The sequence below is a fragment of the Papio anubis genome, chromosome 5, assembly GCF_008728515.1.
Source record: "Papio anubis isolate 15944 chromosome 5, Panubis1.0, whole genome shotgun sequence".
NCBI classification, from domain to species: domain Eukaryota; kingdom Metazoa; phylum Chordata; class Mammalia; order Primates; family Cercopithecidae; genus Papio; species Papio anubis.
This window is the reverse complement of record NC_044980.1, coordinates 146,634,537-146,659,310: the sequence shown is the minus strand read 5'-3', so window position 1 is coordinate 146,659,310 and position 24,774 is coordinate 146,634,537. Positions and strand designations below refer to the sequence as shown.

The following is a 24,774-nucleotide window of genomic DNA, read 5'->3' as shown; positions in this document are numbered from 1 at the left end:
GGCTGCCTCTGCTGTGTCATGCAGATTGTCAGGGAAGTGGGGGAAAGCCAGCAGTCACAGGCCTCACCTAGCTCACATGCAACCCAAAGGGCTGGTCTCACTCCCACTGTGCCCACCCCGCAACCACACTGAGTCCGTTTCCAGGCAGTGGGCAAGCAGGGCTGAGAACTTGCCCCAGACTACCCACCTCCCAGCTGTGAAAGCAAGTAGGGCTTTCGGTCTTCCCCTGCCTGTGGAGTCCACACACTGGATTCATGCCCTCTCCTGAGTTCTGTTAAGGGGAGTTCTCCATCAGTTCAAATTGTTACAAAGTTCAACTGGAGGTTTCCTTCTCCCTGTGGCCTTTTCCCACTGCCTCTGCCCTTCCTCCCCAAGAACCCCTGTGAGGCAAGGTGGAAATTGCTTGCTAGAGAACCCAGCGATCCCACAGGGGTTTTCCTACTGCTTCCTCTACCCCTGTATTTCACTTGGCTCTCTAAGTTGACTCAGCTCCAATGAGGTCAGATTTGTCTCCCGTAATCTAGACCTTCAGGTTCCCTAATGGGGTGTGTGTTCTGGGGCAGATGATCTCCCTTTCCCACTTCCACACTGTTCGGGCACTCACAGTATTTGGGAGGTCTCCCGGGTCCTGCAGGAGCAATCCACTTCCTTCAGAGGGTATATGGGTTCTCTCGGCTTTCTAATGTGTTCCTGCTGTCATTCTGGAGCAGAAGTTTACAATGTGAGCCTCCATGTGCTGCTCTGTCCATCCGAGTGGGAGCTGCAGTCTATTCCTGCCTCCTTTCTGCCGTGATTTCTCCTACTTTCAGGGCTTTTTCTTTTTTGTTTCCATTTGTGCTCTGCATTGTGTCCTAACTAAGAAGTCAAACTGGCTGGCTATATAGCATCTTGCTAAATGATACCTTATTCTATGTAAAGGTACTTGTCCTCATTGGAAAACGGTTCTTGAATATAAGTTTCTAAAGCTGCCTTGAGATACTGAGAAGGCAGTATAGCATGGTGAATAAAAGGATGGGTTTTGGAATTAGACTTGGATTCAAAATCAAGATCTGCCATTTACTAAGCCATGTGACTTTGGGAAGTTACTTAACATTGAGCTTCTGTTTCCTCACCTGTAAGAAGAGTATGCTAATTCCTCTCAAGTTACAAGGATTAAATGAAATACTGTATTTAATATGTGGCACATAGTAAGCACTCAACAAATGTGGCTATTATTTTCATTATTAGAAGGGCATAAATAAATAGGTAAAAATATGCATTTTAAAAGTCTTAGCAGGAAACCGATAAATTAATTTTGATTTTCGTAAGTTGCTCCATTGTTCCTGATTTCCTAATCAAGCCCTACATGACAATCCTCAGTTATTTATAAACTTAAGTTATTTGTTTGTAGTGCCATTAACAGTATTTGTTCAATTTACTCAACATCTGGCTTTCCATAGTAATCAGAAATCCCAGTCTTTAAATACCGTTCAGAGAACTCCAAGCAGTTTTCTAAACAGATGGTTTTGTGTCTGTGATTTTTTTTTTTCCTACGTGTTCTCCAGAGATCAGAACTCTGAAAAGATAGCACTGGATTCCCCCCACCACTCACTGTGCCCCAGCCTTTCCCAGTGATTTTGGTTGAGAATGCAATAGTGACCTTAGTATTTAATTTTGTCTCTATGAAGCTGTTTTTTTAAAAAGTGGTGATTTTCAGAGGGGAGAGAATACCATAGAACCAGTGATGATGTTGATTATCTTCATTTTCCATCAACATCCTGGGCTCTTGCCCCTCTACCATATATACCTGATTCCTTTTTTCAGAAGGAGTCTTCCTGCTTGGAAGATTTATATAAATTTAATTTATATAAATTATATGTACTACCATAATTGTAATTTACATTCTAAAATATACCCTAAAATAGAATTTTTAGTAGAATGAGATAAATTTCTATAAATAAAAAGTCCATTTTTTTTTCCTGTCCTCCATTGAATTATTTTGTGAACCCGTTTGGGTATATGCATCCCACTATGGATTCAGATTCATCCCTTGTATCCAAATTACAAATTATTTGAGAAAACAAAATGTCTACCTAAATAGTAGAATGTTATTAGCAGTTGTTTAAATGTGTTATGTAGGAAGAGTTGTGTCAGTTAGTGAGATCAGCTTTTCCCAAACCTTATTATACCTGAGATCACGAAATCATTTAATTCTCTGCCTTAAATACCAAGAAAGAAGCACAAAAGGATAGTGGATGGAGAGAGAAGAGCCAAGATACACTTTTTTATTCCTGGGAATATTAAGCAAGATGCTGAGTATGAAGCAGTAATGATTTGCCCTGGCAAACTATAGTGAATTAAGAAATATTCTATAGACTGTAAGTAGATTGCTAGAAGATTTCTATGTACAAGAGTTCTCTTCTGCATTCCATGTTGCAGAGAAGCCTTGGGCTGGACCACAAAGCAGGGAGTGTATAGGATTCAGATGAGTGGAGAGGGAAAGAGAGCATTTCCCACTGTTTGTTTGGATTTGCTAATTGCTTTTTGATTTTGAGTCGCCCATTTGCTTGTTTGTTTCTTTGTAAGTGTTCCTGGTTCTCCATCATCTTTTACAAGACTAACTCCAACAGCTTCCTTACCATCCTTCCAACGTTCTGGAATCCCCTTTGCTTCTCTTCTTTTTATTTTTAATTATGATGGATGCGTAATGATTGATCCTCTTTTCTTCTTATCCACCATTTTCTCTTACCTGGATCCTGGATTATTGCCTCAGCCTGCCTCCCTTCTTTTCCCCCTTCTAATCCATTCTCCACCCAGCCATCAAAGTGATCTTTCTAAAATTTAAATGTGATTCTGTTTCTGCTTAAAACCATTCAGTGGTTCCTCACTTCCTCATTATAAAGTTTGAATTCTTCACCATCGATTATATGGCCTTTATTATCTGGATCTTACCTTTCTAGAAAGCTTACCACTTCTCCCCCTTACATTAGATACTCTCAATCATATTAAACTCTTTGGCATACTTTCTTTCACCTTTGGCTCTTTGCGTTTGTTTCTCTGCCTGAAACTCTTCCTATTCTCCTGGCTAACTTGTACTCAAGTTTGATGTCCCAACTTAAATTCCACTTTCTTGGAAGTGCATGCACAGTACTTGCTTAGTCTATGCTGTCACCATTTCTACATTCATGCTCTGGATGTAATGCAAAAAGGACAGCACAGGATTTGGACTTGGAGTAGGAAGACTAAGGTTTGACCACTAATCTTTGCTATGCAATCTTGGGGAAGTCACTTAATGTCTTCAGGCCTTAATCACTTCATCTCTAACGTGGAATAATGTCACTTTTCTCTCAAGCCCATTGAAGCATTTATTGATATATAATACACATAAAAGGATACTATAAGCACTAAAGCACCATGCTCATGTACATTACTGCTGCTACTATTGTTATTACTACTACTGCTACTGCTATTACCACTCCTCTCCTCTTCCTCCTTGCCTGCCACCTCATGATCCTCAGCAGTCTTTCTGGAGTGTTTTATATGGGACTTGGTTTTTTAGGGGATGAAGATTTTACCAAGGACATAACAGAGCTGTTTTCCCAGCTGCACGTTTCCTCCAAACCAGAGAAACTTGCCAGGGTAAGTTATCGCTTCTTGGTGATTTTCATTATTTTACTTGTAAGAATGTAGTGGATAAAGACTATAAGATTATAAATTCCTGGCAGAGGTGTCACCAAAATCGAGGGTGTATTCTCGTTATACCCAGAATTGGGTTCTGCATCTACTTGCCTTCTGCTCCTCTAAGTTAGTGTGTTGAACCCACATCTGCCCTCCAACACGTGTCCCATCTTCACCTGTTTTCAGTTGGGATGCTTTGCTTATCTGAAAGCTTAATTTAGGCTACAATGTTGGTCATTAAAAGTTGGCAGTGCTGACCAGCCTCATGATTCCAATGGGTGAGCCTCTGTTGAGGACTCACTGTTCTCAGGGGTCTGAATGATTTAGAAATAATATGTGGCCTTGCCCATAGGGATTAGAGGTTGTCATTACCTAGAGCCCAGTGACTCAGATAATGACTATTTGGCGTATGGAAGTGAGAGAGTATTATGACCAAGGCCTTTATTTTTGGTGCTGATTCTGGAACTATTTTCTTATATCTGAAATGTGGAGAGACTTTAATCAAAGCTTAGAGTGGGTAGGGAGGTTCTGTGGCAAATATAAGCCAGTGCCTGCTCATGGGACACTGTTCACTGGGTCATGGACTGCTTGCTACCTCTTTACCGACCTCTACCAATCTTGAGAAGCATTTCAAGACCAGTCAGCTGCAGGTGCACATTGTTTCCTGGCCAGGGAGAGGTGAGAGCTATTGCATAGTCAACCCAGTCACCTTGTCTCCATCCCTCAGGGCAAGGAATATGATGTTTGGTGTGTTATCCCACTCTCCTATGCCCATCGAAAAAGGTGTATTCTCTGAGAAAGCTTTTTTAGATCATCCCCAGGCAGCTCATCTCCCTTACCTCTACTGTAACACTTTACTACAGCACTTTTGATCTTGTATTATAGTGCTTTTTATTTTGGAAATAATATCAAACTTAGAGAAAAGTTACAAGAGTAGCACAAACAATATTTGTATACCTTTTATGCAAATCCAATACTCTTAATATTTACCTCATTTGCTTAAACATTTGTGCTTTCACATATGTTCTTTCTGTGTGTGTAAATACACATATACACATGTAGATAAACATATTATTTTTGTAACTATTTGAGAGTAAATTGTAAACATTATTGCTCTTCTAAATTTTTCAATATGTGTCTGCTAAGGATAGGGATATTCCCTTACATAACCACAGTATAGCTATCAACTTCAGTAAATTTAACATTAGTACTTTTGTTGTACTAATTTGTTGTAATCTGTTTTCCGTATTTCAGTTACATCAGTTGACCCAATAACGTCCAATAATATCAAACTTTTTCCTTCACCACTGGAGCCAGTACATGATCACAAATTTAGCTGCCATGTACTTTTAGTTTCCTTTAATCTAGAACAGTTCTTCAGCCTTTCTTTGTCTTTTATGACACTGGCGTTTTTAAAAAACAAGCTTTGGAGTTTGTCTGATGCTTTCTCATGATTAATGTCAGTTTATACATTCCTGGCCAAAATACTCTGTAAGTGATGGTGTGTCCTGCCCAGGGTATCACATCTAAAAGTACATGATATTCATTTACCCCTTATTGGTGATGTGTTGTCTGATTTCTTTCTGTAGAGCTACAGTTTATTTACCTATCTTGCTAATAAACGTTCTGTGAGGAGATACTGTAAGACCATACAAATATCCTGCTACTCATCATAATTTCTCTCCTAAATCTAGCATCTATTTATGATTCTTGCACCAATATCTAGTGTGAAGATTTACCAGTTGGCTTTAAGCGTTCCAGTGTAGTCATGAGCTCTCCTTTCTCCCCCATTTTGTTCATTCTTTTTTTATTCGTTGTCAGTATTTATTTTTTATTTGTTGTCATGGAGTTCTGCTTTTTCCCCACTGGCTTGTAATTCATCACTGTCCTTAATATTTTGATGTTCAGATTTGTCTTTCAAGCTGGCTCCTAGGTGGCATGCCTCCATCATTTTGGGGTGCTTCCTTACTTTCTGGCGTAACAAGATATTCTTATATCTTAATACCTTCTGTGCCCCAGCCCCACAACCAGAAATTTCTTTGCGAAAGCATGATTCATTGATTTTTGGTTTCATAAACCAAGACCTGAGTACTAAGTCTACTCATCGCCACTGGCGTGACTCTGATTCTAGGCTGTCAGCAGAGCTAGAAAATATACTCAGGTACGTATACACCTATATGTGTTATGTATGTAGATACATATGTGCACATGTACACCTATATGTGTTTTAGAAATCATGATTTCACACATAGTATAACTCCAATTTTAATCCATCCCTACAGGGTTTTTCCTTGCCTTTCCCTGTTACACATTTGTATCTCTCTTCTACAGTAGGAACCTTGTCTCCCAACAATATTACCACATTTCCTTAATTATGAGATGTGTCTGAAATAGTTTTATTGCTTTGCCTATACTCTAGAGTATCCCTTATCCAAAATGCTTGGAATAGAGAACTGTTTCAGATTTCAGATTTTTGTTTGGATTTTGGAATATTTGCACACACACACACACACACACAGTGCTGTATCTTGAGGATGCAATCTAAGTCTGAACACAGAATTTATTTATATTCATGTATACCTTATACACATAGCCTGAAGATAATTTTATACAATATTTTTAAAAATTTTGTGCATGGAGGCCGGGCGCAGTATCTTACGCCTGTGATCCCAGCACTTTGGGAAGCCGAGGCAGGCGAATCACGAGGTCAGGAGATGGAGACCATCTTGGCTAACACGGTGGAACCCCATCTCTACTAAAAATACAGAAAATTAGCCAAGCCGGGCGTGGTGGTGGGTGCCTGTAGACCCAGCTACTCAGGAGGCTGAGGCAGGAGAATAGCATGAACCCGGGAGACGGAGCTTGCAGTGAGCCAAAATCGCACTACTGTACTCCAGCCTGGGCGACAGAGTGAGACTCTGTCTCAAAAAAAAAAAAAATTGTGCATGAAACAAAATTTTGAATTCATTTTGACTGCAACCCATCACATGAGGTCAGGGGTGGGATTTTTCACTTGTGGCATCATATTGACGCTTTAAAAATTTCAAATTTTGGAGAATTTTGGATTTTTGTATAAGTGATACTTAATCTGTACTATAAAAGTAACCTACAAAAAATGGTTTTATTTGCTGCCTATGTGTTAATTTTGTTTTTGAATATGTAGGGTATTAACACGCTTCCAAAAATCAAACTGCATAAAAAATATACTCAGGTCTCTCCCTCCCACTTCCCTTCCACTCCGTTCTCCTGTTTTTGTAGGTATTCATCTTTCTTGTTTTTGGCTTATCTTTCCCGAGTTTCTTTTTGTAAAGATAAGCAGATATATTTTCTTATCTCCTCTGATGGAAAAGTCAACATACTGTATTTGTTCTTTAGCACTCTGCCTTTTTCACTTAGCCTTGTGCATAAGTATTTTTATACATTTATCACAGTTTTAAAAAAATATGTATATCTTACCTCCTATCCTGAAGCTTAAATTTCTCAAAGGCAGGATCTGTACATACCTATTCCTTAAAATTCCAGCTCTACTACCTGTTACTTTCTGTGTGACCTTTAGCAAGTTGCTTGACCTCTGTGAGCCTCATTTTTTTCTCTGTGTGGTGAGTAATAATAATGTAGGGTTCCTGTGAGGTTTAAATGTGTTCACACACACAAAGCTCTTACAAACTGCCTGGCTTATAGTAAATAAATGCTCACTGTTGATGGCTCCACAGAAGATAGCCCGATGTCCTCTACATGTAGCTGTTCAATAAATATACATATATGTTCAATAAACCTTTATTGTGCTTAGTGATTTGCTAGGTGCTAGGGAAATAATCATGAGAAAGACATAGTTTACATGCTTAATGAGAGATCACATTAATAATAATTTTTGGAAGACCAGTAACTCCTTATCTATCTGGCAGTTCTAGCCATTCTCTGAAAGCAGTCTTCAGATTGTTTAAGTTTTAGGCATTGAGACTTAAGACGTAGATTGATTAAGGATCAAGGCCTTAACCATTGACCCTCAAAAGATTTATATGGCAGGCTGTGATGTAGGGGAAAGAGCACTGAATTAGGAGTCTGGGAATATGATTCTATGATTCCGATTCTTGTTCTGATACTCACATGTGGTGTGGCCTTGGACAAATTCATTTTCTTCTCTAAGCCTCGTTATTTTTCTGTTGGAAATAAATAAGCTTTTGGAGAAGCCAAGTTCAAAGGTACCTTTTGAGATCTGCAGATCTCAACAACTGGAAAGTTCCAGACTGAATTGTGGGCGTGGATGACATTAATAATTTTGGAAAAGGATAATAAATTACCTTGAGTTGGCACAATAGTTCGTGATGATTTCACTTAATATATTTATTACAAGAGAGGTCACTTTGGGTAAGCTCTATGCCTACTAAAATATCTCCTGGCCAGGGGCAGTGGCTCACACCTGTAATCCCAGCACTTTGGGAGGCTGATGGGTAGATCACGAAGTCAGGAGTTCAAGACCAGCCTGGCCAAGATGGTGAAACCCCATCTCTACTAAAACTACAAAAATTAGTCAGGCGCAGTGGCAGGTGCCTATAATCCCAGCTACTCGGGAGGCTGAGCTTGAACCTGGGCGGCAGAGGTTGCAGTGGGCTGAGATCATGCCACTTCCCTGTAGCCTGGGCAACAGAGTGAAACTCTATCTCAAAAAAACTCCCTCAAGTATATTAAATTTATCGTATCAATTTTTTCTTTTATGTGGTCTATCACTTTCCATTTCTCTTTCTTTTTTAATCTCAGATAAATTAATCCTTCGTTTTTTACTCATTTTGTCTCTTCAAAGATATTGCAAATAATTTAACATATTGTTTGTATTATTAGTCAACTGTTAGGATTCTTTCCAGCCTCATCTCTCACTGTTCTCTTCTATAAATCTCACTACTCCAACCTAATTTTCTGTCACACTCCCCATCCTCTATATTCTTCCTTACTGGCCTTTGTTCTGTTTCTCAGGTGTACCACGCTCATTTCCCTGTGCTTACAACTCTTGTTGCCTAAATATTTGTATGGCCAATTCCTTCAGATTTCAGCTGAAACATAACTTTTCAGAGACCCTTTCTGACCACCCAAACTCAAGCCACCTTCTACCCACACTCATCATTACTCCCTTTTATTTTCTTTATGTATGTATTTGTTTGCTTGTTAATTGCCTTATTAGGAGAGAGAAGAGCAGGCTCCTAGATTGTATTATTCACCATTGAGTCCCTAGCACTGGCACAGTGTTAGTATATATTTGCAATAAATGAATGAATGAGTAAAATGCCTGTATCCTATATTTTGGTCTTGCTAGATATCTCACAGTTTGCCTAAACACTTTGCATTTTTCTGTTTCCAAGCCTTTATATAGTTCATGCTATTTGGTGTTTTGAATTTGAGAGATTAATGCTTAATTAATGGGAAGGTATAGATCAGAGCTAGATTCTTCCTGAATGTTTTTGTGGGAGAATGTAGGGAAAGAACCCTACAGTGAAATTCTGGGAACACAAGTCTGCTTTAGCTCATTCAGGTGGCCTTGGGTGTAGTCCTACTTACTGATCCTTCAAGGTCTAACTCCAGTACTGTGCATGTAATAAAACCTGTGTTTCTCATTTAGAATCATTCTCAAAGTCTTCTCTGGATTCCTATTACCCTCATGACAGCTTTGAACACATTCTGTGTATTTAAAGTTAATAAAGTAGATGGTAATAAACAGTTTCTGAGAAACCAGGACTCTTTCACTTGCAAATGACAGAAACTCAAGTTAAGAAACTTAAAAAAATAACAAACTAATTTAAAAGAGGGGAATTCAGTAGCTCAAGAACACAGAAAATCAAGGAAGAGAACTGGCTTCAGGCATCCTCTATTCAGGAACCTATCTCTATCCCTATCTGTGTGTTTTGGCTTGCTTCCTTTTGTTTTGGCTTCATTCTTAGGGAAGCTTTTCCATATGGTGGTAAAATGACCATTGGCAGCTTTAGGGTGGGTGACTTTTTTCCATTTCAGTAACTCCAACTAAAAGAACACTTCTTTTTGTTGATAATTTTACCAGATGTCCTGGGACTGATGTCCATTGATCTGGCTTGGGTTACTTTTTAATCTGTGAACCACTTACTCTGTGGACACAGGTATTAATATTCTCAGTAGCTAAATCTGAATGGTTAGCCAACTTTTGGAGCCAAAAGATGGAAGCAGCTCCATGCAGATCACATGAACTAAGGAGAATCTAGAACCTGCCACCAAAAGAAAGGAGATATGGATGCTGGTCATATCTATATCCAAAACAGTAGATGTTCTTCACAGTGTTCTGAACACTGGGTATGCAAAGCCAAATAAAACACACTCTAGCTATCCTATAATACATAGTTTAGTTAGGAAACAGATAATTCTACTATATTTGGTTAAGTACTAAATTTAAGTTACTTGAAAGAGATGATATCTGGGTAGAGGATTGAAAGAACAAGTACAGTAGAGGTCATTCTTACCAAACATAAAGTGGAAAATGTTAAGAGATGAGGCTGGAAAAGTAGGTAGGGTCTAGGTCATGGAGACTTGTTACATCATGTAAAGAGCATGATCTAGTTGATGAGGAGCCATTGAAGGAAAGAGGAATGGTCAGCCCTGGGCTTAAGACCGATCACTGGTAGCATTATGGAAGATAGATTTAAGATAAACAGATCAGAAGCAGGGAGACCAGTCATGAAGTGGCTCTGAACTCAAGAAGTGGTAATAGGGAGGAGGAAGACGGGAAGGAAGAGGATGACAAGGGACTTGGATAAAATCAGACCATCTTGGTGATTGATTGGAGAGGAAAAAAATTTAAGATGGCCCCTATATTTTGGCTCAGGTGACTGGTACATGGTGGCAATTCTGAAACTTTGGGAAATGAAAGAGGTTGAAAAATTTGGGGGTAGGAAGAGAAAGACAATGAGTTCAAAGTTTTTACTTGTTATGTGTGTGATGCCTGCAGAGTATTTTGTCTAGCAGGCATTTGGAATAAATTTTCAGGAGAGGTCAGGGCTAGGAATAAGGATCTAAGAGTCAACAGTAGGCTGAGGATAGTTAAAACCACTGGCATAGGATCGATGGAGAGGGAATAGGATGAGACAAGTAAGAAGTGAAGGCTAAACCTCCAAATGATTCTGGTGTTTAAGAGCTGGCCAACTAGGATCAATATATAAAAGAGACTGAGAAGGAATGATCATAAAGGTCAGAGGAGAACAGAAGAATGTGGGGTTACAAAAACCAAAGAAAACTAGATTCATTATCAGGAGAATGGATAAATTGTGATATATACAATCATGCATTGTTTATTGATGAGGATATGTTATGAGAACTGCATCATTAGGCAGTTTTGTCATTGGGCGAATATCAGAGAGTGTACTTACACAAATCTAGCTGATGTAGCCTGTTACATACCTAGGCTATATCGTTTAACCTATTGCTCCAGTACAAAACTGTACAGCATGCTACAGTACTGAATACTGTAGGCAGTTGCAACACAATGGTATAGAAAAGATAGAGTAAAAATATAGTATTCCAATCTTACAGGACCACCATTATATATGTGGTCTGTTGTTGACCTAAACATCATTATGTGGTGCATGCCTGTATATAAAATGAAATACTACGCAACAGTTAATATGAATGAACTAATACATGCAACAACATGGATAAATCTAACAGACATTATGTTGTGCTTAAGCCAAACACAAATTAGAATGAACTTATATTTCTATTTTTATGCATTTTAAGATCAGGGAAAATCATTTATGGTGAGCAGAAGAGGGGTTGTCTTTGGGCAGGAGGAGGGAGACATGGTTGGAACAGTATTGGCGAGGAAGGGACATGAAGGGACCTTCTAGGGATGAGGAAATATTCTATATCTTCATCACAGTTTAACAGGCATATACACGTATAAACATTTCTTAAGCCATACTCTGAAGATTTGTGCACTTTACTGTATGTAAATTATACCTTGGTTTTTTGAAAAGCTGATTAGAGGCCAGGTGCAGTGGCTCACGCCTATAATCCCAGCACTTTGGGAGGCCAAGGCAGGGGGATCACCTGAGGTCAGGAGTTCGAGACCAGCTTGGGCAACCTGGCAAAACCCCATCTCTACTAAAAATACAAAAATTAGCCAGGCATGGTGGCGGTTGCCTGTAATCCCAGCTACTCGAGAGGCTGAGGCAGGAGAATTGCTCGGACTCAGGAGGTGGAGGTTGCAGTGAGCCAAGATTGTGCTATTGCACTCCAGCCTAGGCAACAAGAGTGAAACTCTGTCTCAAAAAAAACAAAAAAACAAAAAAAAAACCCCACCAATTAGAGAATTTAAAAAAGGAATGATGGACAGCAGTGATAAGTGCTGAAAAGGACTTATGATAAGGACTGAAATGATGGACAGCAGTGATAAGGACTGAAAAGCTAGATGGTATGTTCAGGTAAGAACAAGTGCCCTTACTTCTAGGATGCTATTGTGTTCCTGGTAGGTGCACAGTAATTTTGGTGAACTGAATTGAATTGTTGATGGCCAATATTTTTCTTACTTAGGCAAGAAATACCGCCCACGAATGGATCAGGAAGTCTCTGACCAAGCCATTAGCAGAGAATGAAGAAGGAGAAAAACAGTTGGAAGCAGAAAATACTGAGCAAGTCAACAAAAATTCAATAGAGGTAGCCAAAGCAACTAAGGCTTTTTTGTTTGTTTTAGTAGATTTGAGATGTATCACAATCAAGGACCCAGGCTCCTTAGTTTTTACACTGCTATCCGTAATTTAAACCTTGTGATCTAGGATTGTAGCATCTTAGATCCGGACTATAAGATTAAAGGAGGAGTGAAGAAAAAAGAAAGGATGCATGTGTGTTTTGTCATGAGGAAGGTTCCCAGAAACTGCCGCCTGACACTTGTTATCTAAATCATTTGACCAAAACTTAGTTACTTGGTCACACCTGACTACAGGGGAGCCTTTGTGTTTGTAGCTTTGAGCCCAGCTGTAAAATTACATCACTGTGGAAGAAGACACTCTTTATTGGAAGGCAACTATTAGTCTCTGCTACAAATCCTGTAGTATGAGAGAAGTAAGGTGGTATCATTTCCACCAAATGTTTTGCTATGCTGTGTTTTGTTTTTCCATCCAGGATATCCATGCGTTTGCAATCCGGAGTCTAGCTGAACTGACTGCTTGCTCAATTGAACTATTCCACAAAACAGCTGCATTGGTTCTGCATGGCAGGAAGCAGGAAGTGACAGCCGTAGAAAGGAGCCAAACTCTTTCCCAGTAAGTGTAATGAGAATTCCTCTAAATGATGCAAATTGCAGGAGTTTCCTTGGCCTATTTCCAAAGTTTTATAAACATCTCTCTCAAGAAACCATTCACCTCACACCCATCCACATATTAGACGGTTTGTTTATTTTGGTTGTTTTTTCCTTTTCATTGAACCATGATAAATCAGCATTATAAATCTGCCCTTTTTATGAACCAGCTCATGTTCTGAAAACTATTTCTTTACAGATTATTAGTTTTAATAGGAATGGAATTTGGTGTAAGTGAAAACAGAGAAGAGTTCTAAGAACCTCAGTTCTTAATAGTAGTTATTATTGAGTGCTAATTATATACCATGCCAAGTGCCATGCTAAGGGATTTGCATGTATAACTTCTAATTTTTGTAACCCCAAAAGTAAGTGATTAGTCCAGTTTTAATCATGAGGAAATGCAAACTAGAGGAGTTAAGTAATCTGTCTGTGTTGTGTGGCCTGGGATTTAGACCCAGGTCTGAGTGTCCTGAACCCATTCTTTTTTTCTCATGATATTGCTAATTTATACAAAAATTTTTCAAAAATAGTATAGATAATCATAGGTGGGGAAGAAAAAGCCCAGTAGTTTCTGAGTAAATCTCCTGATTGAAATAATGAGAATTTTAATTAGAAACAAATATATGAGAGTGCCCATTGTTAGAACTGGGAGGGGCTGTCAGTCTTCTGCAGACTTCCTCTTTACTTGCACCATCACCATTCTACTACACTATCCCATAATAGGGGGCTCATTTGTCTTCTTGAACATCCTTAAGGATGAGAGACTCACAACCCTAAAAGGAGCCTGTTCTGTGGAAAAGAGGCTATTTCTGCTGCTTGAGATGTTCTTTGAAATGTGGTTCACTCCCTCTCTGAATTCAAGTCTACTCAAGTGCCACCTTTTTAGAAAAGCCTTCCTTCACCACAAAGTCTGAAATAGCATCTCCAACCATTCTCTGTCCTTTTACTCTGCTTTATTTTCTTAGCTTATATCACCACATAACACTTATATGTATATGAATATATATGTGTGTATATGTATACATATGTGTGTGTGTGTATATGTATATAGTCTCCCCCTTAATTTAGCAAGTGAGTTGGAATCCATGAAAACTAGGACTTTTCTTGTTCACTGATATGTTCCCATTGTTTGAAAGACTTTAAGTAAATAAAATCTGGCACATACAAGATTTTAGGTAAATATTATTAAAGATGGACTAATCAGTTACTTTTGGAGTTGTTGTAAAAATTAGAAATGATACATGTAAATCCCTTAGCATGGTGCCTGGCATGTAATTAGCACCCAGTAACTAATAACTGTTATTAAGAACTGAGGTTCTTAGAATTAATGAATACATATTTTTAACTTTTCTAAATGGAATGTAGGGTCTTTTGAGTGTGATGTTGTCTCCTTAAAATGTATTTTAATTATTTTCTATTTGATTTGACTTGAACATATACTGCTTTCTAGAGGATTTTATAAAATAGAAACGTTTTTCTAAGGACTGAACTTCCTTTTTCTGTAGCATGAGTGCCTGCTCAGATGGATCTTCTTATACATTGGCGGGCTGATTTAGGCATACAGTAGTACCCCCTTATCTGTATGGGTTATGTTCTAAGCCCCTAGTGGATTCCTGAAACTGTGGGTAGTACTACACTTGATTGCCATCATTTGGAACACATTTCCGTGCACGTCTTCCACCCACAAATTTAATGCCTTTTCCATCTTTTTAAAAAATATTTTATTGATATATATTATATATATTTTTATATAATGTATGTGTTTATAATATATTCATATATAAATATATTAATATGTTTATAATATACCATTTATATATTTATAGTATATATTTATATAAATATATATTTATAATATATAATACTATAAATATATAATATATATAATTAATATATATTTATATAATATATATTTACTGTATTGTAAATTATATAAATATATATTTATATATTCTATATTATATATTTATATTTTTAACATATATAACATAATTATATAACATAATTATATAACATATACTTATAATATATAATGTATTATAAAAATATATATAAAATACTATTGCATTACTCTGTCATAATATATATTACCAAAATTTATATATTATATAAAATAAATATATAAATATATAATATATTAATTTTTATATAATATATAATAATATATATATTTATATAATACCAGTAATATAATAAATATATAATAATTTATATTACATATAAATATATAATATAAATATAATATAGTTATATTTTTATAATATAATGTATATTATATATGTATATATTACAAATATATAAATAAATATGTATATATTACAAATATATAATATATATTATATAAATGTATATTATATATTAAATATTAATGTATATTATATATTTGATATAATATATATTATATATTATGTAATATATATTTAATTTATATAAATATATATTATATATTATATATATTTATGTATCTATATATAGATACATGATATATATTTATATATGATTTATATATTTATAGTATATGTTTATATATAATTTATATATTTATATATAATTTATATATTTTTATATATGAGGTACATGTGAGTGTTACATGCATAGAATGTATAATGATCAAGTCAGAGTATTTGGGATATTCATCACCTTGAGTGTTTATCATGTCTATATGTTGGTATCATTTCAAGTGTCTACATTACTTTGAAATATACAAAATATTATTGCTAAATATAAGTCACCCTATTCTGCTATCAAACATTAGAATTTATTTTTTCTATCTAACTGTATGTTTGTGCTCATTAACTAACTTGTCTTCATCTCCACCCACTCACCCACCCACCTTTCCCCATTTCTGGTATCACAGTTGTTCTATTCTCTATTTCCGTAAGATCATGTTTTTCTAGCTCCCACATATGAGTGAGAACATGAGGTGTTTGTCTTTCTGTGCTTGGCTTATTTCACTTAACCTCATGACCTGTGGTTCTATCTGTGTTGCTGCAAATGACATTTTCTTTAATAGCTGAATAGTATTCCATTATGTGTGTGTGTATATGTATATATATACACACACACGCACCACATTTTCTTTATCCATTTGTCAACTAACTTAGGTTAATTCCATATCTTTGCTTTTGTGAATAGTGCTGCAATAAACATGCAGGTGCAGGTATCCCTTTGATGTATATATTTATTTAGTTTCCTTTGGCTAAATACCCAGTAGTTTGGTAGTTCCATTTTATTTTTTGAGAAATCTTCATACTGTTTTTCATAGTGATTGTACTAATTTACGTTCTAACAACATATAGGAATTCTCTTTTCTTGGAATTGTTGCCAGCATCTATTATTTTTTTGTCTTTTTTTTTTTGAGATGGAGTCTTGCTTGTGTCACTCAGGCTGGAGTGCAGTGGCACAATCTTGGTTCACTGCAACCTCTGCCTCCCATGTTCAAGTGATTCTCCTGCCTTAGCCTCCTGAGTAGCTGGGATTACAAGTGCGCTCCACCACGCCCAGCTAATTTTTGTATTTTAGTAGAGATGGAGTTTCACCATGTTGGCCAGGCTTGTCTCAAACTCCTGACCTCAAGTGGTCCACCTGCCTTGACCTCCCAAAGTGCTGGGATTATAGGCATGAGCCACCATGCCCAGCCATTTTTTTGTCTTTTTAATAATGATAGCCATTCTAACTGGGGTGATATGATAGCTCACTGTGGTCTTGATTTGCATTTTCTTGATTATTGATACATCAGTGATATTGAGCATTTTTTCATGTATCCATTGGTCATTCGTATGTCTTCTTTTGAGAAATGTCTGTTCATGTCCTTTGCCTATTTTTTAATGAGTTTTTTTTACTTTTACTGTTGAGTTCTTTGTATATTCTGGATATTAGTCCCCTGTCAGATGAGTAGTTTGCTTTTTTCATCTTACTCAGTACATATCACCCACTGTGACTAGAACTTTTGCAGTTAGTGGTGCAACAGCAAAAGTAGCATGATTTCTTTCTCCTTCTCACAGTTTTATGGGTAGAAGATTCATTCTTATTGTAGATTAGCTGCCTCAGCATATAATTTTCTTTTTTCTTACGAAGTGAGGACCACTCACCTTTTCACTTCAAGGAAGCACTTTATGGCTTCTCTTTGGCATGTCTGAATTGCCAGCATCACAACTCTTGGGCTTTGGGGCTGCCTTAGCCCATTTAGTGTTACTGTAACAGAATATCTGAGGGTAGATAATTTACAAAGAAAAGAGCCTTATTTGGCTCATGATTCTGGTGGCTGGAAAGTCCAAGAGCATAGCACTGGCATCTGCTTGACTTCTGGTGAGGGCCGTATACTGCTCCACAACATGGTAAAAAAGCAGGAGGATGAGTGGGTATGTGCAAAGAGACCTGCATGAGAGACTGGACTTGCTTTATAACTACATGCTCTCTGGGACCTAATTTATTCCCACCAGAGTGAGAACTCACGACTGTGATAATTTCATTAATCTGTTCATGAGGGCAGTGCCCCATTATCCAAACAGCTCCCACTCGGTCCCACCTCCTAATACTGCCATGTCGGGAATAAAATTTCAACATGAGTTTTGGAGGGGACATATCAAAACCATAGCAGGGGCCATTATTAAGTAAAATAAAGGTTACTTGAACATAGGCACTGTGATAACACAGCGCTCAGTCTGATAACCGAGATGGCTACTATTAATAGCTGACTCATGAATGGGTTCTGTGGATATGCTGGACAAAGGGACGATTCATGTCCTGGGTGGGATGGAGCAGACAATGAGAGATTTCATCACACTACCCAAAACGATGTGCAATTAAAAACTTACGAATTATTTATTTCTGGAATTTTTTTGAAATTATTTTCAGATCATTGTTGACCATGAGTAACTGAAACTGCAGAAAGTGAAACCACTGATAAGGGGGGCTACTACTCCCTTGAAAAGCTTTCTTCTTTCACATTTAGTACCAGGAGTGATTTGTTCTGTTCTGACAGTTGTTAAATATAGCTTATTAAGAAAATAAAAAAAGAGAAAAGAACGTTTCTGACTTTTCCTTTCTTTCGTAGGATGACAATTGTGTTGTGTAAAGAGTTGTCCTCTTTGTCTAAAGAGTTCACCACCTGCCTAACAACTGCTGGGGTAAGAATTCATGCCTCTTATTGCAATAATGTTTGTCTGGTTTCTTTAGCAGTTTAAATATCATAAAATTTGCTCACTTTAAGTGTACAATTCAATAGTTTTAAGTTTTTAGTATATTTACAGAGTTGTGCAGCCATTTCCATGGTCTAATTTTAAAACACTTTCATCAGCCTTCCCCAAAACTCGTATGATCCCCATTCCCTTTCACTCCATATTTTCCCAGCCCTAAGCACCATGAATCTGCTTTCTCTTTCTATAGATTTGGTTGCTTTGCATCTTTCACATAAATGGGATTAAACAATATGTGGTATTTTGTGTTTGGTTTCACTCACTTAGCATAGTGTTTTTGAGGCTTATCCACATTGTAGCATGTATTAATGCTTCCTTTTTATTACCAAATAATAATCTATCTTATGGATATATATCACATTTAATTTGTTCATCAGTTGATAGACATTTGGATTATTTCTGCTTTTTAGCTATAATGAATAATGTTGCTGTGAACATGCATGTATGTTTTTATGTCAATATGTTTTCATTTCTCTAGGGTAGATAGCTAGGAGTGGAATTGCTGGGTCATATGGGCGATATGGTCGTTAAGGAATTACCAAACTGTTTTCCAAAGTGGCTGCACAATTTTACATTCTCACTAGCAATGTATAAGGGTTCCAGTTTCTCCATATCCTTGCTAATACTTATTGTTGTTTGTTTTTATTTTAGCCATCCTAGTGGGTGTGAAATGATATCTCATTGTGGTTTTGATTTACATTTCTCTAATGGCTAAAGATGTTGAACATCTTTTTTTTTTTTTTTTTTTTTGAGGCGGAATTTTGCTCTTGTCGCCCAGGCTGGAGTGCAATGGCATGATCTCAGCTCACTGCAACCTCCACCTCCTGGTCCAAGTGATTTTCCTAACTCTGACTCCTGAGTGGCTGGGATTACAGGCACACGTCACCATGCCCAGCCAACTTTTGTATTTTTGGTAGACGGGGTTTCACCATGTTGGCCAAGCTGGTCTCGAACTCCCGACCTCAGGTGATCCACCCGCCTTGGCCTCCCAAAGTGCTGGGTTTACAGGCATGAGCCACCGTGCCCGGCCAATGTTGAACATCTTTTAATGTGCTGATTGGCTGTTTGTTTGACTTCTTTGGAGAAATATCTATTTCAGCACTTTGCTTGTTTTAAAACTTGGGTTGTTTGTGTTTTTATTATTACTTGTAGGAGTTTTTTTTTTTTTTAATGTTTTCCCAATACACATTTCTTATCAGATTTTTGATGAGAATGTATTTCTCCAAGTCCATGAGTTGTCATTTCACTTTTTTGATAGTGTCCTTTGCAGTGAAGTTTTACTCCTCTAATCTTCTAAAAGTTTTGTTGTAGCCCTTACATTTATGTCTGTGATCCATTTTCAGTTAATTTTTGTGTATGGTGTGAGGTAGGGGGCCCTACTTCATGCTTTTGCATATGGATATCCATTTGTTCCAGTACTATGTGTTGAAAAGACTGTTCTTTCCTCCATTAAATTGTCTTGGCTCCTTTGTTGAAAATCAGTTAGGCATAGATATATGGGTTTATTTCTGGACTCTGATTTTTAGTCCATTAATCTGTATGTTTATCCTAATGCCAGTATCATATTGTTTTGATTATTGTAGTTTTTAGTAGGTTTGGAATCAAGAAGTGTAAGTCCTCCAACTTTATTTTTATTTTCAAGAATTTTTGACTACTTGGGGCCTTGTGCATTTCCATCTGAATTTTAGGATCAGCTTGTCTATGTCTAATTCTAATTAATTTTTGTTCATTTCTGTTTATGAAGTTTTCAGTGTTTTTTATGCTATCTTCTGAGACCTGTAATGGACATATAGACCTTGATAAAATTCAAACTTCAGATTTTGACTCTGGTTTTAAAGAGCAACTCTGTACTTAGACTATGGCAGTGCTCACGGTATGCAGTTGCCAGTCAGTGGGAAAGATGTGGTTAAAGCTAAAGTCTTTGGGGATTTTCAAAATTGGAATTGTAAAAATTTATGAAGATGTGTGAGTTATGGACGATGATTGAGAAACCAGTAATAATGAGTTAGGATAAAATCAAGGGCATTTTAAACAAGCAAATGAAAATCACTTTATAGTAAGTATATCAGTGTCAGTATAGCAGCAAAATTACTGTGGGCTCTTAAATTTTATTTATTTATGTATTTGTTTATTTAAAAGCTCTAGTCATGAACATTACATTTGTTTTAATTAAGACCATGGCCTAAGTTAATTTTTTAAAATTTGAGTTTAGATTATTCCTGTAAAGGATAATCTTTTGGTACAGCTTCACTTTTCCCTGTAGTATTTTCTTGACAAGAGGATCTGGGTTTCCTGAAGTTAATCTTATAAGGCCAAATCTTTCTCTGTGTTCCATAAGGATACTTTAAGCTAGCGTATCAACTATAAGATGCTGACACATACAAATGTTAAATTACATTATTTATTTATAAGACTTTTCTAAACAGCCTGTGTTAAAGACCCTTGAGTTTTTTGAGCACATGTTCCATATCTACATATTTTGTTTTAAAATGGTTCTAAGATTTTGTAGTATCATTTTTAAAGTATCATTAAAAATGATACTTTTTAAAGTCAATAAAAAGGTATAAAACAATACACTCTCAATATGGATAGCACAGAAAGATAAGAAGGAAGTTTAAAACACTTACAATTTCACTTCCTGAAGATGACATTTTGCTTTCAGTCCAGACTTCTATGCTTATATTTAATATTTATGTATGTGTGTGTGTGTGTGTGTGTGTGTGTTTTAAAGTGTGATCGTACTCCACTTACTGTTACTTAACCTACTCTGCTCACTTAAAAATGTATTCTTTATTCCAGGTCAAAGAAATGGCAGATGTCCTTAACCCATTAATCACTGCAGTATTTCTAGAGGTTAGTAGTAATTGTTTAAGTCTCTGACTCCAAAGGTATTATGTACTAATTAACTCTTCTGAAGCCTTTTGTTTTTGGCTTTTTTATTTTTTTCACCATATTGGTAATTTAACCATATTGATGTAGACATGACCAAAATAGTGTATATTTGATATGTATTCCTTCCTTATTAATTACAAAGCATACAGTTGAAGCTGCAGGGTAAAGTACAATGGAAGAAGCAGTAGATTATCATTACTTAGTACTAATCCTTGATAGCTTAATAGACGGTTCACAGTAATGAAACACCTTCTGAATACCAGCTGGTAAACATGAAGGGCTGAAAATTACAAACAGGTAAGCGCTGCTTCCTAAAGGACTAAAGTTTATGCAGCGGTTTGTTATAAAACAAAACATTTTGTCATTTCCTTGCTAGGAAATCATGCTTTGTTTTGTCAGAAAGGTAGTGTTTACATTATCCTCATCATTCCATTAGATTTGAGAAAGTAGGTGGTTTAAGTCAGTGGAAAAGAGGATCCTGTGACTGATTATATTACCTCCTTATGTGATGTTTTCTGGATTCCATGTTTTAAGAAGTCTGCCTTGAAATTAACTGTGCAAACAACATAGACTTTTTGATGATTTTTTAAAAACATGTTTATGTAAGTCTGGGGGGAAAATATATATTTGATAGTTAAGTTTTAGATGTTAATTGAAAAAATGTTTTAACTACCAAACTCTTCTCTAGTTTTAAATTCTTTTGACATTACCATCAAGGAAATGATTTTAATTCTTTAATTACACAGTTTTAATTGAGTAGTCAGGGAAGCTATTTTGATCACTTAAATAACTTTTAAAAATATAAGTTTGTGATTTAGTAAATGGCAGAAGAAAGGACTTTGTAAACCAGGAGCCCAGTGTTGCTCTGGATCTTCCTTGATTTGTTGTGTGACTCTGACAAACTTCGTTATTTTCATACGCAACATAAGAGATTTAACTTGATGATATCTGAGGTCTCTTGTGTGTGGGAAATTGAGTATTAAATGTCACACTGAATTTTAAATAGGAGTACTTGCCACTGATAAATTTTAAAAAGGTAATCTCACTTGATATGGGCTCTCTATTATTTTTAGTTGATTTTTTTTTGCATACAGATTTGAAACACTCTTGTCTTTGAAATTATACATTTTGTCTTAATGTAATGAAGTCTCTGTTGATATTCTTTTGAAAGGTGAGGGCTTTTCAGTATAAATGAATTACCCTCAGCAAACTGAGGGTAATGATTCTCTAACACTTCTGAAAAATGTTGTTCAAGGTAGAAATATATCTATACTGTCATCTTTGAAAGCAATATTATTTGTTTATGTGTGTGAGCAGTTATTGTGCTCACTGATTGCACTGAGTTCATGGAAGAAGAGCTATCATAATGGGCTAGAAATTCTATAGGTGTAGGATTTATAGCCTTCTGAAAGCCTCTTTCAGTAATTGACCACAATATTGTGACATAATCTACCCCACTTAATAAAGGAATAAATAAGCTTTGAATACCAAGTCTGAGCAGGTTGCCAAAGAACAGCTACCATTTCTGATGGGCAAGTTGGACAAAAATGCTGACATTCTGTTTTGCTGTCATATCATCTTAAGAGCTGGATCCTTTTCCCTATAATAGAGTTTACCAAAATGGCCAAGTCACTGCTCTTATTTGCCAGGCTATGAATTCAGTTAGATTACAAAAATTAATCTGTTCCCCTTGTTGTCTTACAGTATATCTTCTCTTTTAAATAACTAATGTTTTCTCTTTTTTTGTTTTTTCAATCCTGGCAGGCATCAAACAGTGCCTCCTACATCCAGGACGCCTTTCAGCTACTCTTACCTGTGCTAGAGATCTCTCTCATTGAGAACAAGATTGAATCACACAGGCATGAGCTGCAGGGCCAGAAGCCTTTGCTAGAACATTGAAGAACGGAGATGTTTTGACCTGGGACTTGTGATGGCCAAGGAATGCCACCTTATCTGGCTACTCGTGCAGAAATGAAGGAGTGGGGTTATTTTAGTATATAAAAATTCAGGTAGGAGAGATGGTTTAAAGAGAAAGATTGTTGCCTTCAGTGTTTGATTGAAGTATTCAGGTCCTCACAGTATTCTTTCCAGTTGTTGTAATTCATAAATTATTTGAAAAGAAACTTCTGTAGAAAGTCCAAGAATAATAACTCTAGATAAAGGTTAGTGGGATACTCAGGCAAAAATGTTGGTCTTTCTTTGACATGTTGCAAAATGTTATCAATTTTGTTGTGGGTATAATTTGCAGCCCATGGATATAACTGGTTGATAAGCCAGAGAAAAATAATTTAGTGTTCTAAAATTCATGGCATGTGTGGTTTATTGATGCCGTGTACTTTCTCCTTTCTGGAATAAAATCTATGGCTTTAAGAAAACTGAGCATATGTAAACTCTGTGATGATTACCCTTTATCACATGAATTCTTGGAGATAGAAAGTTTCATCTGCATTTTTAAATTCTTAATAGATATTTGGCATTGAGGAGAAACTTGTAGACTATTACAGCCACATGAATTAACTATAGCAAAGAGCCCTTTTTCTTCAAATTGCTCCCCTGTCCCCAGGATGACACATTTCATGTCATAGCTGAACCCTACTCTACTGGATTCAAGGCCAGTAAATGCCGTTTAGAGAAGCAGTTTTATGTTTGCAGATATTCTGAGTCTCTTCAAGATGTGTTTCATGTTTACCCTATATGCAGGATAAATTCTTTACAGCAAACTCCAAAGGAATGTTGAAGCTGTTTTAGCAATGAGGTTTTTTTTGTTTGAGTGTTGAAGTGGGCCATAGTCCTTCAGAAATTATGTTCATTTATGACAGGATTTAACTTCTAAGGCACAATTTATTTTTTCCTCGTTCTTTGTTTGTTTTAATGTATTCTTTAGCATGTTTTTGCATATAACTTTTATCCTCCAGATCTTAAGCCTTCTTTTGCTGTCTTCAACAACTTAAGAGACTATTAAGCTGTCATCTTCCTAAAAGCTATTTTGGTATCCACTCTTTTTAAAAAAATTCTCCAACTTTGTGGTTTTTAATGATTAAGGTAATTTGTTAGCTCTGCCCCTCATCTTCTAAAAGCTTTGTAATAAAATGTATTAATCATGTTATTTGATCCTTTCATTTGCTTTTGTAAGCACGAGCCCTAATATCTTACTCAGACCAAAAAAAATAGGAACGCAAAGCCATAACATAGATTAGTATAAAGACTGTTTCCATGTAATATCCTTATTTGGGGCAGGAGTCAGTAAGCAAGGAAGATAAATAAATTTGGTTTAAAAACATATACCAACAGCACTACAATGTTACTCTGCCTATATTCTGTCTTAATATGATCAGAAAGTTTTTGAATATTCCTTTTTAAAGACAAATTTCACCCTTCCCAGCTTGAATATTTCTGAAGTTTCAGAAAAACAGTTGCCTTCTGGTTACAAAGGCTGGTGTCTCCAGTTTTGAATTGTTGCCTCAAGCTTGGTTGATGTGTCTGAACCTGTATCCCTTGAGGGCAAAGTTTAGAAACTGGTCACTTTGCCTGCTGTCTGTTCAGCCTTTTGTATAATGGCAGTGTGGCAACTTTAAATCCGTAACCTAGAAACATATTTAAGGTTTTTCTTTCAAGAAATGCGGTATAAATATGAAGGAGAGAGTAACAACTCTTTTTATACACCTGTTCAGATTTCAGCACTGAATTTGGCAAATTTTAGATTAGGTCTCACATAAGGTA

At 36.4% G+C, this 24,774-nt stretch overlaps 1 protein-coding gene across 4 annotated transcripts in view; it reads left to right on the top strand.

Moving 5' to 3' along the window:
- Positions 1-24,160, top strand: part of FAM114A2 (family with sequence similarity 114 member A2) — a 51,266-nt gene extending 27,106 nt beyond the window's left edge. For all 4 annotated transcript variants that reach the window (XM_021939889.2, XM_021939892.2, XM_021939890.2 and 1 more), the window contains exons 9-14: positions 3,539-3,618; positions 12,202-12,324; positions 12,790-12,929; positions 18,021-18,093; positions 20,962-21,015; positions 22,819-24,160. In XM_021939889.2, the coding sequence (XP_021795581.1) occupies positions 3,539-3,618; positions 12,202-12,324; positions 12,790-12,929; positions 18,021-18,093; positions 20,962-21,015; positions 22,819-22,953 (605 nt within the window). In that variant the 3' untranslated portion in view covers positions 22,954-24,160. The remainder of the gene's footprint in view (positions 1-3,538; positions 3,619-12,201; positions 12,325-12,789; positions 12,930-18,020; positions 18,094-20,961; positions 21,016-22,818) is intronic.
- Positions 24,161-24,774: the final 614 nt, after the last annotated feature.